General features: G+C 42.0%; 1 protein-coding gene across 1 annotated transcript in view; it reads right to left on the reverse strand.

Moving 5' to 3' along the window:
* The window catches only part of LOC138763884 (coiled-coil domain-containing protein 159-like), a 50,622-nt gene that overhangs the window by 26,759 nt on the left and 3,901 nt on the right, over positions 1 to 19,962 (reverse strand). Inside the window, exons 3-8 of the mRNA XM_069938809.1 lie at positions 10,812 to 10,881; positions 5,408 to 5,441; positions 4,230 to 4,384; positions 3,488 to 3,569; positions 3,223 to 3,439; positions 2,748 to 2,815 (exon numbers count right to left, since the gene is read on the reverse strand). Coding sequence (XP_069794910.1) covers positions 2,748 to 2,815; positions 3,223 to 3,439; positions 3,488 to 3,569; positions 4,230 to 4,384; positions 5,408 to 5,441; positions 10,812 to 10,881 — 626 coding nt within the window. The remainder of the gene's footprint in view (positions 1 to 2,747; positions 2,816 to 3,222; positions 3,440 to 3,487; positions 3,570 to 4,229; positions 4,385 to 5,407; positions 5,442 to 10,811; positions 10,882 to 19,962) is intronic.

Here is a 19,962-nt window from a genome sequence, read left to right on the forward strand (position 1 = left end):
GCCCTTTTATCCCTTGTCGGGCAACCACATCTCCCCTCTCCATTTGGATTTGCGAATTCACTCGCAAGCGTCAAATGATTTTGCAGTAACCGTAACTCCTCCCCACCCAGCCCCCCTAGAAAAGATTCCAATTTTCATATACAACAAAGGTCACTCTTTTAATTCCCTCCTTACTTTCTCTCTTCCCTTTCTTTCCCTTATTAATTCTTATCTATACTCTATATATTTTCTTTTAAATACACATACACTCATGTACACACATATATACATACACACATATATACACCCATATACACATATACATATAGTTCATGGTCATTTTTGCTCTCGTTACATGTCTTCATCTCTCTTGCTTGTTTTGTAGTTGTTCTGCAAATTTTTGTGCATCCTCCGGATCCGAGAATAGTCTGTTTTGCTGCCCTGGAATAACTATTTTAAGTACCGCTGGGTACTTTAGCATAAATTTATATCCTTTTTTTCCCCCATAGGATCGCTTTTGCTGTATTAAACTCCTTTCTCTTCTTCAGGAGTTCAAAACTTATGTCTGGATAGAAAAAAAAATTTTGACCTTTGTATGCCAGTGGCTTTTTGTCTTCTCTTATTTTCTTCATTGCTTTCTCCAATATATTTTCTCTTGTTGTATATCTTAGGAATTTTACTAAAATGGATCTTGGTTTTTGTTGTGGCTGTGGTTTAGGGGCTAATGTTCTATGTGCCCTTTCTATTTCCATTTCTTCCTGTAATTCTGGTCTTCCTAGGACCCTGGGGATCCAATCTTTTATAAATTCTCTCATATTCTTGCCTTCTTCATCTTCCTTAAGGCCCACTATCTTTATATTATTTCTTCTATTATAATTTTCCATTATATCTATCTTCTGAGCTAACAGCTCTTGTGTCTCTTTAACTTTTTTTATGAGATTCTTCTAATTTCTCTTTTAAGTCCTCTACTTCCATTTCTACGGCTGTTTCTCGTTCTTCCACCTTGTCCACTCTTTTTCCTATATCTGACATGACCATCTCTAATCTATTCATTTTTTCTTCTGTACTTTTAATTCTTTTTATTTCACTAAATTCTTGTGATTGCCATTCTTTTACTGATTCCATATATTCTTTAAAAAAAATATATCCATTGTCTTGCCTTTCCCTCCTTCTTCCATTTCTCTGTGTTCTTCTTCTTCTTCTTTATCCTCTGGGTTGGTCATCTGTTGTTTCCTTGATTTCTTTTTACTCTCTTCTTTCTTGTTCTCGTTGTTTTCTATGTTCTCTTCTTGCTGCTGTGCTGTGGCTGTCATTCTCAGCTGTGGAGATCGACTCCTCAGCTGGTCCCCCCTCCTGTCAGTGTTTTTTTTGTCTTGCGCATCGCACATGCGCAACTCCTCGCGCATGCGCGGTTGCGCACTTTTGCTTGGCACCGCGAGCCATTTTTGTAGTCCCGAGCTCAGGACTTCGACTGACCTGAGGGAGCGGACTTCTCTCTCCACAGCGGGCCTCCTCGGACAGGTAAGGCCTTCACCTTCTTCTTCCGATGTCTTCTCTTCTTCCCGTTGCTTTCGACTTTTCTTTCTTTGCTGCCATTTTCTTCCCACCTTTACTTTCACTTTATTTTAATTTTTGTATTTGTGCCTTTGTGTTTTCTGTGTTTTTTTAAAACTTTTCCGGAGAGGGCTGGAGTTCCCCGACCGGCCACTACTCCATCACGTGACTCCTCCCTACCCCATTCTAATTCTAAGTGAATGTGTATGTGTTCAGAAAAGTTCTTTGCTTCACTGTCCAATCATTCACTTATCATTTCTCCAAGTTCATTAGAATCAGGCAATTTTCCATACTGTGCACAGAATTAAACATATATGCTCTTCACCAGGCTTAATTTGTTACCGCTCAGGAAGGTTCTTGTTGGTTTGAGAGAGAGATATTAGTTGTTTATTGGAGCACACAAACTGATCTTCTTCAATCAGCCACTTCAGTGTCTACTGAAGAGACTTACCCCCTTTTGGGTTACCACAAAAAGTTCTTCTCTTCCCTCTATTCCAGGAGAAACACCATAACTCGCCAAAGCCTCTTGTAATTAACTACAAGGGTTTAGAATAGGCGGAACTCGGAACAAAACCATCTTTACCAAGTCTCCCAGTTTTTCAGCCTTCAACATGAACCTGCTGCAGTGAAATGACAGTCCATCTCTCACTCGGTTTGAAAAACCACATGACCCCTCCTAGAACAGCAACCTTCAACCAGCAATTTAAACTTTTGACACCAGTCTTAAGAGCAACAGATTTTCAATTCTTGAGCCCTCTCCAATTAACATGTATTTGTGAAAACCTTCTCCAAAGCAGTTCTCTTGTCTCTGTTAAAGACTGTAGACTTGAAGGCTCCACCTGCACAGGTTTTTGCATTCCAAATGAGATGCATATTTGTGGAATGTAACTGAGATGTCTATTTGAGACCTAAACTAACCCCCCCCACAATCTATACCTTTTCAAGATAGATTTTGTTCCATAATTGTATTAACTTATTCCATAACAATAAATAATTCCATTGCAGAAGTCATAGTAGGACCCTTGAACCTCAAAACATCTCTGGATTTTTCAGAAAATTTGAGTCAGTTGGGAAACTACACAAGTGTTCTCTTTCTCTCCCAAAAATTATTAAAAAAAACTTTTATTTATGCCAAGTCGATTCTTTGATTTTTCTGACAAAAAGGCAAAAAAAAACCTCACTGATTGTGCTAAACTATTAATTCATATACTTACATATTTTTTGTTTCAGATTATCAATCTCTTTTCGAAGTGCTTCATGTTCTTCACACAGATCTTTTTTTCTGTGAAAAAAATTTGATTAAAACATGTTTAATAAATTATTCATCAATCATTATAAATTTTTCAGAAGACAGTTAAATGTGATCAATAATTTTGTATTTATAGACACGTTTCCAGCTTATACTTTTTTCACTCACAAAACAGTTTAAAGTTGGGTGCACCAAATGCAAAATGTCCTTTCAGACCTGCAATCTGCAAATGGGAGCAGCACTTAATTTCTATACCTTCAGTGTGATCAATTTACTTGCTAAGTAAATTTATGGATTATTGGTAGGTTATAGAAAAATATTTTTATCATACTCACACGTTTTATCATAGTTTGTAATAAAATCATGTAATTTAATCAAATCTTTACAGGAGTTAAAACCAGACAAACTGTAAAAGCAATAAAGATTTTAACCATTCCTACCTTTCACGGACTTCGTGAATCATGCTGGAAAATGAGAGTTTTCCATAACCAAATTTCCTGTCTATAGAGTGTATTTGCTCTTGCAGGTTGTATATTTCATTTGACATCTCTTTTTGTAAATTCTCCATCCTTCTCTCCAAATGAAAATCCAAAATTCTTTCCTCAGATTGATTATGTAATCGCCGAATCTCCTCTACATAACAAATGGTGAAATAAACTGAGAATGCAGTTTTATCAATAATTGGGTTAAAATATTAAATATTACCTTCTAATAATCGAATTTTCTGTCCTTGATGCTCTTTTTCAGTTTGAACTCTTAATAAAGCTTGGTGTAAAGATTCAATAGTCTAAAAACAGAAAAATATTGATGACTGCAACAGAAAAAAAATGGTACATAAGAAAAGATGACATTGAAGTCATTAATTGATTTCTTTGAATTACAAGAAACATTATATAACCACGTGAAGTACGCAGACTACTGCTTCCAAAGAAAATAAGCCACTCCTATTATGATGGGCAGATTAAAGTGTTTTAAAAAGTCCACCCATATAATATAAACAGGTAGAAGAAAAATACAAAGCTTAGAAATTAGATGACAGCCTTGATTCTGGAGGTGATACCTGACCATTGCTTATTTTTCAACAAAACCACAGATGCATAAAGACAATTGAGATTCTACACTTGCAAACTTTTCAGCATATCACACAATGGTATTTTTTGATATCAAGAGGTGTCAATGTGAACCATGAGTTTACTATACAGAGTGCACAAGTTTCCCTGTGCCCCTTATATATCTATATATTTTTATACATATATAAAAAAATCACATTAGGAAACAGGGTTTGCCTGTAGGCTTGTCATTTTGCATTAGGTTTGAACTGGATATACCTGGAATATGCCAAATTCTAAACTACCATGACAATTAAAAAAATATTCACAATTTACAGACATGGATAGAAACAGAAATATAAAATGTGCACAATTCTGCTACTTTTGGCGCCACTTACTTTTCCTTGGAATTGAAGCTGCCTGGAGATGCTCATTAATTCTTCTTTGGGCAACTTCTGACTAAACACATCTGAACATGAAATGTGTTCCATGGTGGCTGACAGAGGTTCATAAAGTCGAATGTTTTTTGTGTCAACCATGTCATGGGAGCCAACTGAGAGAGAACAAACAAGTTTTAAAATAAAAATAAATTTCTGTCGCCAACATATTTTGATGTTAAGACAAAATGTTTATTTCTCAGAGGTAATAGGTCATGATTTCTCAGGTGAAATAATATTTTCCTTTTCTGCATGTTTCTCATTACAGTATAATCCATATTTGCACCACACATTGTTTTTTCCTTGCAGGCAAACAAACCATTTCACATGGAAAATTACAAGCATTGATCATCAAAGGTGAGAGAGGAGACATTTAAGAGGGACAACCTTTTCACTCAGAAGATAATCCATACCAGACCGAGCTGCGAGTACGATTTTGATATTCTCAAGATATTTGAACAGATACGTGGATATGAAGGGTTTAGAGCAGTGGTTCTCAACCTTTTTCTTTCCACTCATCTACCACTTTAAGTAATCACTATACCATCAGTCCTCTGTGACTAGTAAGGGATTGCTTAAGGTGGTATGTGAGTGGGAAGGGAAGGTTGAGAACCACTGCTCTAGACCCAATTGTTACTGAAATAGTTTGCTTGAGAAAAATTGTCATTGGCCCATTTATTTGGAGTTATGAAACAGAAGACATAACGAGTCAATTAGTTATGATTAAAACAGTGGTTTTCAAACTTTTTCTTTCCATCCACATACCACCTTAAGCAATCTCTTACTAACCACAGAGCACCTATGGCATCCAGAAAAAGTGGTGAGTGGAAAGAAAAAGGTTGAAAACCACTGGTTTAGAGGATATGGACCAAATGCAGGGAAATGGGATTAGCCCAGAATGCCAACTTGGTCAGTGTGTACAAGTTGGGCTGAAGGGCCTGATCTATGCTGTATGGCCCAATGACTTCATGAGGGAAAATAAAAGGATGATCATTGCAGGTTACTCTCACAAATGATCAGATTGAGAAGACCATTGTCAAATTACATCTGCCCTTCATGTTGAGACATGCACTAAAGAACAGTAAAAATAAAAAATACAAATATCTAAATTTAATTTTAGTTAAATAAACAACACCTGCCTTTTGCATAATATCCTGTTGTGTTCAATCTTTGCTGCAAAGGAAAATGTGACTCCATTAATTACCAGTACTAAGCAGAAATATTAAACAGAACTCAATGGGAATAGTAGCTGTCAAGATTCATGCAGACTTTTTGAACGACAGTTGTAGTTGGAATTTGATAAACCATGCTCTACAGGGAATTTGCTAAAAGAGAAAGCCACCACATTTACTTCTTGGCGAATCAGATTAAAGACTATTTTGGTGGAGCAGAAACAAAGAGTCTACTGCTACAATTGGTTTTGTGGATCTTAGACCCATTGTTTCTAATTGCTCCTGCCCTACTGAGCTGATACCATCATACCCCCACTCCACTTTGTCTCCCTTGGTCCAGTCCGTTCCCACCTACATCTGTGATACATCACGTGCCCTCCATCATTCCAATAACTTCCAGTTCCCTGGGCTAGACCACCTCATTTTCACCATGGACGTACATCCCTGTACATTTTCCAACCCCTATAAAGAAGGTCTCAAGGCTCTCTGCTTCTTTCTCGATAACAGACTCAAGCAGTCCCCCTCCACCACCACCATCCTCCTCCTGGCAGACCTTGTACTCACCTTCAGTAACTTCACTTTGGCCTCATCCCACTTTCTGTAAGCCAAAGGTGTAACCATGGGTCTCAGCTAGGTCTGTCTTTTTACTGGATATGTGGAGCAATCCATGCTACAAGTCTACAGAAACAAAGATCCTCAATCCTTTCTCTGTTACACTGACGATTACATTGGTACTGCCTTCTGCATCCATTGTGATCTCATCACATTTATCCACCTTGCTGCCAACTTTCACTCGGACCTCAAATTTACTTGATTAATCTCTGTCGGCAAACTATCTACCGACATCTTCCATAATCCCTCCAACTTCCACAATTCCCTCAACTATACCTTTTTCCACTGTCTCCTGTGAGTTCCTTTCCCTCATTTCCTCCATCACTGCTGCATAAACACCCAGGAGGAGGCCTTGCACTCCTGGTCCCGTCGGAGGCCTTGCACTCCTGGTCCCGTCGGAGGCCTTGCACTCCTGGTCCCGTCGGAGGCCTTGCACTCCTGGTCCCGTCGGAGGCCTTGCACTCCTGGTCCCGTCGGAGGCCTTGCACTCCTGGTCCCGTCGGAGGCCTTGCACTCCTGGTCCCGTCGGAGGCCTTGCACTCCTGGTCCCGTCGGAGGCCTTGCACTCCTGGTCCCGTCGGAGGCCTTGCACTCCTGGTCCCGTCGGAGGCCTTGCACTCCTGGTCCCGTCGGAGGCCTTGCACTCCTGGTCCCGTCGGAGGCCTTGCACTCCTGGTCCCGTCGGAGGCCTTGCACTCCTGGTCCCGTCGGAGGCCTTGCACTCCTGGTCCCGTCGGAGGCCTTGCACTCCTGGTCCCGTCGGAGGCCTTGCACTCCTGGTCCCGTCGGAGGCCTTGCACTCCTGGTCCCGTCGGAGGCCTTGCACTCCTGGTCCCGTCGGAGGCCTTGCACTCCTGGTCCCGTCGGAGGCCTTGCACTCCTGGTCCCGTCGGAGGCCTTGCACTCCTGGTCCCGTCGGAGGCCTTGCACTCCTGGTCCCGTCGGAGGCCTTGCACTCCTGGTCCCGTCGGAGGCCTTGCACTCCTGGTCCCGTCGGAGGCCTTGCACTCCTGGTCCCGTCGGAGGCCTTGCACTCCTGGTCCCGTCGGAGGCCTTGCACTCCTGGTCCCGTCGGAGGCCTTGCACTCCTGGTCCCGTCGGAGGCCTTGCACTCCTGGTCCCGTCGGAGGCCTTGCACTCCTGGTCCCGTCGGAGGCCTTGCACTCCTGGTCCCGTCGGAGGCCTTGCACTCCTGGTCCCGTCGGAGGCCTTGCACTCCTGGTCCCGTCGGAGGCCTTGCACTCCTGGTCCCGTCGGAGGCCTTGCACTCCTGGTCCCGTCGGAGGCCTTGCACTCCTGGTCCCGTCGGAGGCCTTGCACTCCTGGTCCCGTCGGAGGCCTTGCACTCCTGGTCCCGTCGGAGGCCTTGCACTCCTGGTCCCGTCGGAGGCCTTGCACTCCTGGTCCCGTCGGAGGCCTTGCACTCCTGGTCCCGTCGGAGGCCTTGCACTCCTGGTCCCGTCGGAGGCCTTGCACTCCTGGTCCCGTCGGAGGCCTTGCACTCCTGGTCCCGTCGGAGGCCTTGCACTCCTGGTCCCGTCGGAGGCCTTGCACTCCTGGTCCTGTTAGATGTCCTCCTTCAGAAAAGATGGTTTTCCCTCCATCTCCATTAACTCAGCCCTCACACGCATCTCCTCTATAAGCACAGGGTAGTGATTGTGGGGATTTTAATTTTCTGAATATTGATTGGGAAACCCATTCCATGAAAGGGCTGGATGGGTTGGAGTTTTTTTTTAAATGTGTGCAGGATAGCTTTTTACATCAATACATAGAGGTATCAACTAGAGAGGGAGCTGTGTTGGATTTACTGTTGGGGAATGAGATGGGCCAGGTGACAGAGGTAAGTATGGGGAAGCACTTCGGGTCCAGTGATCATAGTGCCATTAGCTTCAAGGTAATTGTGGAAAAGTATTGGTCTGGGCCCTGAGTTGAGGTTTTTGAATGGGGAAAAGCTAGGTTTGAGAAGATGCGAAAAGATTTACAAGGGGTGGATTGGGACAATTTGTTTTCTAGGAAGGATGTAATAGAGAAATGGAGGGACTTTTAAAGGAGAGGTTTTAAGAGTATAACATCTTTATAAACCTGTTAGGTTGAAAGGTCAGGTCAAAAGTTTGAGAGAGCCATGGTTCTCAAAGGATATTGGAAACTTGGTTCGAATAAAGAGGGAGTACTACAAAAAATATAAGAAACAGGGAAAAAAAGATGTTTGGGTACTATATTGAATGTAAAAAGAATCTTAAGAAAAAAATTAGAAAAGCTAAAAGAAAGTATAAGGTGGCTATAGCAAGCAGGGTGAAAATAAATCCAAAGGGTTTCTACAAATATGTAAATAGCAAAAGGAAAGTGAGAGATAAAATTAGTCCAATAGAGAATCAGAAAGGACAAATGTGTGTGGAGCCAAAAGAGATGGGGGAGGTCTTGAACAATTTCTTTTCCTCAGTATTTACTGAGGAGAAGGATATTGAACTGTGCAGGGTAAAGGAAGCAAAGGGGGTAAATATGGAGACTATAGTGATTAAGAAAGAGGTAGTACTGGAGCTTTTGAAACATATAAAGGTGGATAAGTCTCCAGGTTCTGACAGGATTTTCCCCAGGACCTTGAGAGAAGTTAGTGAGGAAATAGCAGAGGCTCTGGCAGTGATTTTTCAAATGTCATTAGAGATGGGTATAGTGCCGGAGGATTGGCTTGTTGCTCATGTGGTTCCATTGTTTAAAAAGGGTTTGAGGAGCAAGCCTAGCAATTATCGGCCTGTAAATTTGATGTGTGGTAGGTAAATTGATGGAAAGCGTTCTTAGAGATAGTATATATAAGTATATGGAGGGAAAGGGTCTGATCAGGGACACTCAACACGGATTTGTGTGTGGAAGGTCGTGTTGACCAATCTTGTTGAATTTTTTGAAGCGTTGATTAGGAATGTTGCTGAGGGTAGAACAGTGGATGTTGTCTATATGGACTTCAGTAAGGCCTTCGATAAGGTTCCGCATGGGAGGTTAGTTAGGAAGGCCAAATCCCTGGGTATTAATTTGGAGATAGTCAAATGGATTCAACAGTGGGTGGAAGGAAGGTGCCAGAGAGTAGTAATAGATAATTGTTTGTCAGGATGGAGGTCGGTGACAAGCGGTGTACCTCAGGGTTCGATGTTGGGACCGTTGCCGTTTGTCATATATATTAATGATCTGGAGGATGGAGGGGTAAATTGGATTAGTAAATATGCAGATGATACTAAAATAGGGGGAATTGTGGACGATGAAGAGGGTTTTAAGAGATTGCAGAGGGATTTAAACTGCTTAGATGAGTGGGCAGAAAGATGGCAGATGGAGTTTAATGCTGATAAGTGTGAGGTGCTTCATTTTGGAAAGAATAATCAAAGCAAGACATATGTGGTAAATGGGAGGGCATTGAAGAATGCAGTGGAGCAGAAAGATCTAGGAATAACGGTGCATTGTTCCCTAAAGGTAGGAGTGCATGTGGATAAGGTGGTGAAGAAGGCCTTTAGTATGCTTGCCTATATAAATCAGTGCATAGAATATAGGAGTTGGGAAATAATGATGAAACTGTACAAGGAATTGGTGAGGCCAAACTTAGAGTACTGTGTGCAGTTCTGGTCACCGATTTATAGGAAGGATATTAACAAGATAGAGAGTGCAGAGAAGATTTACAAAAATGTTGCCTGGGTTTCAGCATCTGGAATACAATGAAATATTGAGCAAATTAGGTCTTTATTCCTTGGAATGTAGAAGGCTGAGAGGGGATTTGATAGAGGTGTCTAAGATAATGAGAGGGATAGATAGAGTTGATGTGGAAAGGCTTTTTCCATTGAGTAGGAGAGATGGATACAAGAGGTCATGGGTTGAGAGTTGGCAGGCAAAGGTTTAGGAGTAACATGAGGGGGATCTTCTTTACTCAGAGAATGGTTACTGTATGGAATGGGCTTCCGGGAAAGGTGGTGGAGGCAGGGTCAATTTTGTCATTTAAGAAAGAGTTGGACACGTATATGGATGGGAGGGGGATGGAGTGATATGGGCAGAGTGCTGGTAAGTGGGATTAGAGGAGGGTACTTGGATCAGTGAGGACTAGAAGGGCCAAATTGGCCTGTTTCCATGCTGTAATTGTTATATGGTTATTTCCTGTAATCTTCCTTGGCCCCTTCCACCAACCCACTTACCCAGATGCAAGAAGGTTCCTTTTGTCCTTATCTACCACCTGTGGAAGGGATCAGGTTCAAAACTTTGATTGCCTTTTACTTCCTAAAGATGCTGCATGACTTGGCAGTTTCTCCAGAATTTTTTTTGCACAGCACTAGACCCCAGCACCTGCAGATTTTCTTATTTCACTACACGTTCAAGTTGCAAGTCTTGTTCATAACCAAATCAAATATGGTCTAGCCCTTTGATGTAAAAAAATTATCCAAAGAAAATTTCAAAAACTTTCCTGCCTTCAAAACAGGAAGCAGTTTGTTTATCTCAACTATTTGAAAGCACAAATGTGTTATTTAAAACACATTGCATTTGGAAAGGTTTTAATAATCCAAACGTTCTTCCACTTTACAGCTGCAATAAAGGAAACTGAACAATTATCCTTTCTGTTTCATCCATATATCGAAGTAAATTGGAGAATGAAGTTCAATGTTCAATTGAAAGTACATTGTGTGCACTGAGCTATCTCAAAACAGGAAAGATTTTAATTTAAATTCACTATTAAATGTTATAAACAACAAAATTATAGAATCCTTCTTTACAACAGTCTTACAACACTTACCTTTATCTTTGCAACATTGCTATCAGTCTCATTCAGTATGGAATTTAGCTGTGTGTCCCAGTTCATGGTTCTGTAGTGGGAATGCAAACATAACCAGTGTCAATAACAACTTCAAATAAATCACGACTGCTTATCTTCGTTCTCCTTTTGGTAGGTTGCCACTCTCAAAATGGTGCTACATTTTTAAAATGGGTTCCCAACAATATTATTTAATTTCTCAAAGTAAAAGATATATTATTACAGTCTATCCTGGTCGATAGCCAAACGTCAAGAACTGGCGCATTTCAGGGCTGTGTGCTCAGCCTGCCCCTGTTCATGTTACTGACCCACGACTGTTCCAACAATATCATCAAGTTTGTGGATGACACAACAGTAGTTGGCTTCATCAGCAAAAACGATGAGTTGCACTACAGAGAAGGAAAATCTCATGATATGGTGTGAGAGTCTCAATGTGGACAAGATGAAGGAGATGATCATGGACTTGTGGAGGTCCAGGAACGATCACCCTCCATTACCCATCAATAGTTCTGTAGTAGAGAGTGGAGAGTACCAAGTTCCTTAGAGTTCACTTAACTAGTGACCTATTGTGGACATCGAAGTGCCAGTTGATGAAGTAGACAAAGACGATGTGGTCAAACAATAATCATGGCTTTTATTAGCAGAAACTCATGGTACAATAATGAAAGACAATAGGTGCATATACAGTTATATCCAAGGGGAGTGTCCTTAACAGTAGAGATAATGCACAGCCAATGTTAGTACAGCAAGGCTCGCCAGAGGGGAGACAGGCAGCTTGGCAGACATTCACCACAGTCTCCCCCCAGCAGAAGGGTTAAAATCAAAAGGACAGCTGCTAGGAAAGACTGAAGCAAGTGATACATGGATACCATGTTTGGCCTTGAGACAACTAACAGCCAAAATACGCCAGTATCTAGCAAGCAATCGAAATATAATGAGATGTTTTATGAATATGCCAGCCTATCAGGTTGTTTACAAATTCTGGTGCTTCATCTCAAAACAAGTGGCTCCTATGCAACCTTGGGAACTGGTACAGGTCCTGGATCAGTAGTGTGGGAAGGACTGACTTCTGGACCCGCTCCAGAATCACCAGCGTGAGGCAGTGGAGCCTCAGCATGGCCATCTGAAAGCTGACTATGGGTCACAGGCTGGGGGCGTGAGTCCAACCTCTTAGGCTCAGAGTAGGGGTGCGAGGAAGGGGCGAACTAGGCAAGGCCACATCTCTTAGGGGTACAGTGTCAGTACTCTCATCTGCGAATCTAACATGAGCATAGTTGGAATTTGTATGCAGTAGCTGAACTGGTTGGACTAGGGGGTCTGTTTTACATGCCCAAGCATGGCTCTTCAGCAGCACGGTTCCAGGCTCAGATAAACAGGCTGGCCAGTCCATCACAGTTCCTGATTTTCTAGGAAAGGTAAACATGTGTTCATGAGGTGTTTGATTTGTTGCAGTACACAATAAAGACCGAATAGAATGTAGTGCCTCAGGCAGCACCTCCTGCCACCGGGTAACCATGTGTTTTTAAAGCAAGATTAACAGTCTTCCAGACTGTAGCATTAGCCCTTTCAACCTGCCCATTGCCCTGCGGGTTGTAGCTCGTGGTACAACTGGTGGTAATCCCTTTCCGTAGCAGGGCTTGCCGCAGTTCAGCGCTCATAAATGCTGAGCCTCTATCAGTATGAATGTAATTGGGAAAATCAAAAATGCTGAAAATTCTGTCAAGTGACTTAATGACAGACGCTGACAAAACATCAGGGCAGGGTATCGCAAAGGGAAACCTGGAATATTCGTCAATTACAGTAAGGAAATATACATTTTTGTTGTTGGAAGGTAACGGCTCTTTAAAATCTAAGCTAATCCTCTCAATAGGTCGGGTTGCCTTGATGACAATGGCCTCTGGAGCTTTGAAGTATTGCGGTTTGCATTCTGTGCCAACAGGACAGCTTTTAGTCAGTTTCCTGACTTCTTCCAGAGGGTAAGGAATGTTGTTAGCCCTTATGTAGTGGAAGAATCTCATGACTCCTGGGTGGCACAGTCTGCTATGGATCTCTTTTAGCCCCTCCAGCTGAGCACCAGCAGCAGATCGTGACAATGCGTCAAAGGGATCATTTAACCTGTACTGGATCTCATAATTATAGGCATCCAGGTTAGTGTAATGGTTGATTGTCTGGCTATAGTCAATAGCCAGTCATTTCTTACTGTGGTTTTTCACCTGGGCTCGCCACGGACTCTTAATGGATTCAATTACTCTCTCTTTAAGCAATCTCTGGGTCTCAGATTTGATAAACTCTTGATCCTCTTTGCTGTAAGAACGGCTTAGTGGCAATCAGCCAACACTCGGGATAAATCACTGAAAAGGGAGGGAGCTTTGATCTTTAACGTGGACAGACTGCAGTAACTAGCGCAGGGGATGGTAAGTTTGGGTAGTGGCCCACCAAAATTTAACACTTCACTGTTCATCTGAGATTAAATATCTAACCCCAGTTCCACAGGAGCGCAGAGCTCCAGCATAATAAAGAGCCACACATCAGCCAGATAATGTCCCTGCAAATTTAAAATAACTTTACACTTGTCCCGTACAGTTTTTGCAAGTTCACTACAAGCCATTGATATCTTTCGGTTCGCTGGATATCTCCGCAAATTTAAGGCTCTGGCAACTCTCTCGTGGATGTAGCTGTCAGCACTCCCAGAGTCTATTAGACAATCAAGAGTCTCACCATTCACCTCCCCCTTCATAGTTGACCGTTCCAGTCCATAACATACCCCAAGCTTTGGAGTCAATTGAGCAGTCACAGGGGATCTCACCTCGCCGTCACTTGAAGTCAATTCAGCCTGCTCGTCTGAAGATTCCCCCTTTTCACAGTTGTCTTCTACTCCTGCAGCTCCAGAATGCATTTTCTTGGTGCTTCTCCTCTTCTTCTTATCAGTGGGAGTACTTTTCACCTTACACGCTTTAGCAAAGTGGCCGAGTTTTCCACAATAGCTGCAGGTAGCAAATCGAGCCGGGCACTTTTGTCTGGGGTGCCAGCTCTTATCACAGAAGTAGCATTTTTCAGGAGTTCGCCTTTTACTTTCCTTCGGGGTTCCAGCACTCCTGGATGTTTCCTTTTCGGTTTCTAGCATTTCACTGGACAGCATGGCACTTCTCAGTGTTTTGGCTAGAGTGACTGCCAGTCGTAGGTTAAGGGCTCCATCTCCAGCAGCCTCTGCTGGATGTAACTGGAGACAATCCCGTTGACTAAAGCATCCAGCTTCAATGCATTGCGATGTTGTTGCACATTGACTGCCCTGACATTACATTCATTGGCCAGTGCAGCGCGGGCCCGTGCACAGGTAGCATCACTTTCCCCGGGTTTCTGGCGTCTAGTCAGCAACTGGTATCGAGCAAGCACCACATTCTGTGGCACTCCATAGTAAGAAGTCAGACGTTCCCAAGCTGTGGCCAGAGTGGTAGCTCCTTGCATTACAGCGAAAGGGACCTCACCCAGCAGAGCGTTCAGGTGGCCTCACTGTATCATTTCATCGACCACGTTGTTTCGAACCATGTAGTAATTGAAGTAAGCAATCCAGTGGTTGAAAATTTCTCTGGCCTCGGGGCAGACTAGTCGATTATCAGCCATTCTGGCTTGAGGGTTGCATCCATTTCTGCTAATAAAATTGAAGTGCCAGTTGATGAAGTAGACAAAGACGATGTGGTCAAACAATAATCATGGCTTTTACTAGCAGAAACTCATGGTACAATAATGAAAGACAATAGATGCATATACAGTTATATCCAAGGGGAGTGTCCTTAACAGTAGAGATAATGCACAGCCAATGTTAGTACAGCAAGGCTCATCAGAGGGGAGACAGGCCGCTTGGCAGACATTCACCACACACACTCAACATCTCACTTGTCAGGAAGACGCAACAGTGACTACTTTCTGAGAAGACTAAGCAGGCAAGGCTACTGGCCACTATTATGTCAACCTTCTATAGGAACTCCATCGAGAGCATTCTGGCCAGATGCATCACAGTGTGGTACGGTTGCTGTAGAGAAATGGATCGGAGGTCAATCCACAGAACCATTACAGTGGTCATCACTAGAGGCTCCTCTGCCCCCCACCCTACCCCCCCAACATCCCCCCATAGACGTGATCTACCGGAATCACTGAAGGGGGTGTGCAAAATTATTGAGGACCCCTTCCACCCTGCACATAGCATCTTTCAGCTGCTTCCATCGGGGAAGAGATAGAGCAGTATCACAGGCAATGAAAATGCTGAATGATCAAAAGAACTGCTCATAATAACCATCCAAGACTCAAATATTCATGAAAATCTACTTATCTATTTATTTATTTATATGGAAGAATACTTGTTCTGCACGTGTATCATTTGTCTGATTGTGAGTTTGTATGTTTTGTACCAAGGACTGGAGAATGCCATTTCCTTGGATTGATCTCGTACAATCAGTTAACAATTAAACTTGACTTAATATTAATAGAAACTACAGGAAGGTCTCTTCCTGTTCCCATGTCTCCTACTAAACCCCTGGGCAATTTCTACCATTCAATGTGATGATGACTGTGTTATGGAATAGGTTAATAAAATATCTTAAAAGGAGTAAGATTGTGAAGTTTAGTTGTTACATCATATTTCACAAACATCTCAAGTGCAATGCAGGAAAATTCCTGTCTCCGATTGGCTTTGCTAAGATCATCGGGGAGTTTTTGTACGAGTTTTATAAGTAGGAGTTCATGGATCAGCAGGTTTGTACAGGGCCAGACTCAAGAATTGAAAATCTTTTGCTAAAGTTTACATTGCAGGTTGAAGGATGCTGTTCTAAGTGGGGTCATGTGGTTTTGCAAACAGAAAAAAAAACATTCACTCTTTGGGAAAGAGAGAAACTGAGAGATTTTGCAGCAATTGGTGTTGAAGACTGCAGGTTTGCAGACCTGCTGCAAGACTCCATTTCAAGAAAGGTTTTGAGTTCTGCCTATTATAAATCTCTGTAGTCAATTGCAGAGATTGTGGCTGGTTAATATGTTTTCTCCTGAAATAAGGGGAAAGAACTCTTTGTGGCAACATGCAAGAGGTTATCTTTTGGGAAAACTCAAGAGGAGGCCACTTCAGTGGCAGATTGAAGGAGATCAGTTTGTGTGTGTGTCCAACAATGAATATCTCTCTCAAACCAACAAAGACCTTCCTGAGTGGTAATAGCTTAAGTCAAAGCACTAGAGCCTGGTGAAGATAATAAATGTTTAATTCTGTGCACAGAATGGAAAATTGCCTGATACCAGTAAACTTGGAGAAGTGAAAAGAACTGAAAAATAACTTTCCAGAACACATTAACATTACATACACGTGCACTTTCTATCCTTTTTTCCTCTTAATATCTAAAAAAGTCACTCTTGAATACTGAACTAAACTCTATGTCCCTTTTGGGCAGAGAATTTCAAAGATTCACTATTCTGTAGATGAGAAAATTATGTTTTCATCCCAGTCGTAAATGACCTGTCCCTTATTTTGAGGCACTTAGCTGGACACCCTACCCAATAGAAATATCATCTTTGTATGTGAAAAATACAAGACTTGCAGATGCTGGAATGAGAAGATGGAGGTCAGCAGGTCAGGCAGCATCCATGGTGAGAAATGATCAATGTTTCAGGTTGTGATCCCTTCTTGAGATTTTATCATCCTTCTACATACCCTGTTAAACCTCAAAATAATTTCATATGTCTGAATGAGATCACCTTTCATTTTCCCAAGTCATAAGACAAAACTTCCATCCCAGAAATCAATCTGGTATAACTTTAGTAGGGTTTCCCAAACTGGGTTCTGTGGAAAGTAATAGGAGGAAGAAATGACAGGGAGTAATAATGATCTACTTGTTTTTCTTTAAATCACTTATTACATCTGTCTTTAATTCAATTTGTTTCTGGGATGGCAGCAAACAGGGCACTCCACCCTAAGAAAATTTGTCATGAGGCCCGACATCAGCAGAGCAGACATCAGACCTGCACATCATTTTCAATCAATGAGATTCTGATTGCTTATGGTGCAAAGCTAGCCATATTTTAAAGTTATTCCATGTGTGCAATATTAAGAGCCACAGATTGTTGGATTAAAAAATAAACTAGGATCATGAACTGAGGTGCCACCGTTTTTTTTAATGAAGATTTTTTGATTACGTCTATATTGGAAATATCAAGTGTTATAAAGAAAAGTACATTATTTTTTCTCTTGGATTCACCTCAGTCGAGAATAAAGAGGCACCAGATGCACAATTTTGTTATTATGCAGCGACGAAAACAAAATACAGAAAATGACTTGATGCTGCTCCCGGCATAAGGATACAACTATAATATTGTGCCCAACATTAAGAAGATCTGTGAGGTCAAGAAACAATTTCATTCATCCTATTAAATGTAAATTAGAGTGTTATGAGCCCAAAGGACCCCAAAACCTAACAGCAATAGATATTCACCACGACAAATGGTTACTTAAACTAAAGTTGTTTTTAATTATCTTTAAACATGAAAACAGAATCAAACTTTAACTTAACTCTATACTTAACTTACACAAATTAACCCCCTTCTAATTCTAAGCACACGTGTATGTAAATTTAAGAAAAGTTCTTTGATTCACAGTTCAATCTCACTTCTCCTTCTTACAAGTTCTCTGGTTGCAGGCAATTCTTATACTGTGCACAGAATTTAACATATAAAGTTCACCAGGCTTTGGTGCACGAAAGGTAAATGTTTACCGCTCAGGAAAGTTCTTGTATGGTTTGCAGAGAGAGATTTGTTGTTCCAGGATTTCCACAACTGAGGTACCACCATTAATCACCTCAATGTCTCACTGAAGAAACTTACCCCATCAGGGTTCTCCAGATGATAACCTCTTTCTTTCAGGCTACCACATTCACTCATTCCAAGATGAAACATCAGACAAATAGCACTGCCAACAATCCGCCACTCTGGAGCTTTCTGTTTCCCACCAGCTTTTCCTGGCTGGTTTCAGCCGTGACTGTTCAGTCTCTTTCAGTGTCACACACACACTGGCTGAGAGATCTTTTCTCCCCCTCGCTCTTCCAACTTCAACTGCTAGAAAACCCATGTGACTCTCTCACTTGCAAAAACCCTCACCTTCTTCAGCAAACAACAGAAATTATCCTTCTGCTCCCATCTGTTGTCTTAGATAAATAAAACTTCTCATTGACCTTTGATAGTTATTCAACCAGCCAACCTGTCTCCAATCCAAACAATGTTCTATTCATTTCATGATGTCATTTCAATTAGCACCTACTTGTGAAATGTGCATAACATTCTCCGTTTGTTTCTGTAAAGTTCACTGAATATGAATTCTTCAGTCTTTCAAATAAGATCTGTTTTAAATGTGTGCATGTATGTAACCTACTCTAATCTTACCAAATTCTCCCAATATTTATCCATTACAAGAGGTAACAAATGATGTCACCATGGAGAATGCTAAGTTTATTTACCTTCTTACTATACTTGTGTTGTTGGTAGTCATGGGGAGCTGGCTGATGTCGGACCTCAGTTTTCTTCAGGCTGACTTCCAGGCCAAACATTTTGGCAGTTTCCGCAAAACAGGACGTCAAGTGCTGAAGAGCTGGCTCTGAATGGGCAACTAAAGCGGCATCGTCTGCAAAGAGTAGTTCACGGACAAGTTTCTCTTGTGTCTTGGTGTGAGCTTGCAGGCGCCTCAGATTGAAGAGACTGCCATCCGTGCGGTACCCGATGTAAACAGCGTCTTCATTGTTGAGGTCTTTCATGGCTTGGTTCAGCATCATGCTGAAGAAGATTGAAAAGAGGGTTGGTGCGAGAACACAGCCTTGCTTCACGCCATTGTTAATGGAGAAGGGTTCAGAGAGCTCATTGCTGTATCTGACCCGACCTTGTTGGTTTTCGTGCAGTTGGATAATCATGTTGAGGAACTTTGGGGGGCATCCGATGCGCTCTAGTATTTGCCAAAGCCCTTTCCTGCTCACGGTGTCGAAGGCTTTGGTGAGGTCAACAAAGGTGATGTAGAGTCCTTTGTTTTGTACTCTGCACTTTTCTTGGAGCTGTCTGAGGGCAAAGACCATGTCAGTAGTTCCTCTGTTTGCGCGAAAGCCGCACTGTGATTCTGGGAGAATATTCTCGGCGACACTAGGTATTATTCTATTTAGGAGAATCCTAGCGAACCCAACCCCAACCAACCAACCAATTTTCCCCTGCAACCATGTCTGCCTGTCCCGCATCGGACTTGTCAGCCACAAACGAGCCTGCAGCTGACGTGGACAATACCCCTCCGTAAATCTTCGTCTGCGAAGCCAAGCCAAAGATACTTGTGTTGTATATACCACGTCTGTTAAACTGTAATTGACAACTGGGATTCCACAATTTCCAAATGCTCCCCAAAAGGGTTCTGTGAGCTAAAAAGTTTGGGAAGCCCTGCCATATAGCAAATACTGTATATCCTTCAAACAACCACTGCATCTCCACACATCTGCTGTCTAGTTGTACAAATCTGTGAATTAATTAGATGCACCCGCTTTTCAAAAGCGCCTTAAGCAGCCATCATGTTTTTACAATATCAGAGCTCAGTTGAACAAAAAAACAGATTGTGGGGTTGGTTCCTGTCATTAAATCCACATCTTGCTAACTGCTTCTTGAACAATTGGTGGACAAACCACAATGATTTTCAAACTGCACATGCCTTCCTTTGATAATTTTCACTTCCCAAACTACTTATCTGTGTCTACTTCAACCCATGAAACTATTCAGTATTTTCATCAGTTCCAAACATTCCTCTAAAACTCAGGACAAATAGACATACATTTATGAATGACTTCAATGAATAGAAGAAGGCACTGCAGTGGGCAAGGTTCATGTGAACTTTGATAAGACCTTTGTCTGATCCAGATGATTAAGGCACAGAGGATTTGTGGCATGTTGATAAACTGGATCCAAAATTCACTTGGTAATAGAGAGCAGAATGCAGTGATAGTGGCTTTTTGACAGTAAGTCCATAACAAGTGAAATACTGTGAGAATATATGCTGGGACCTTGGTTAGTTATGTATACAAGTGACTTGGATGAAAATGCAAGTGGTATGACTAGTAAATTTAAATTTTGTCATCAGCCA

The sequence above is a fragment of the Narcine bancroftii genome, chromosome 5, assembly GCF_036971445.1.
Source record: "Narcine bancroftii isolate sNarBan1 chromosome 5, sNarBan1.hap1, whole genome shotgun sequence".
Lineage (NCBI taxonomy): Eukaryota > Metazoa > Chordata > Chondrichthyes > Torpediniformes > Narcinidae > Narcine > Narcine bancroftii.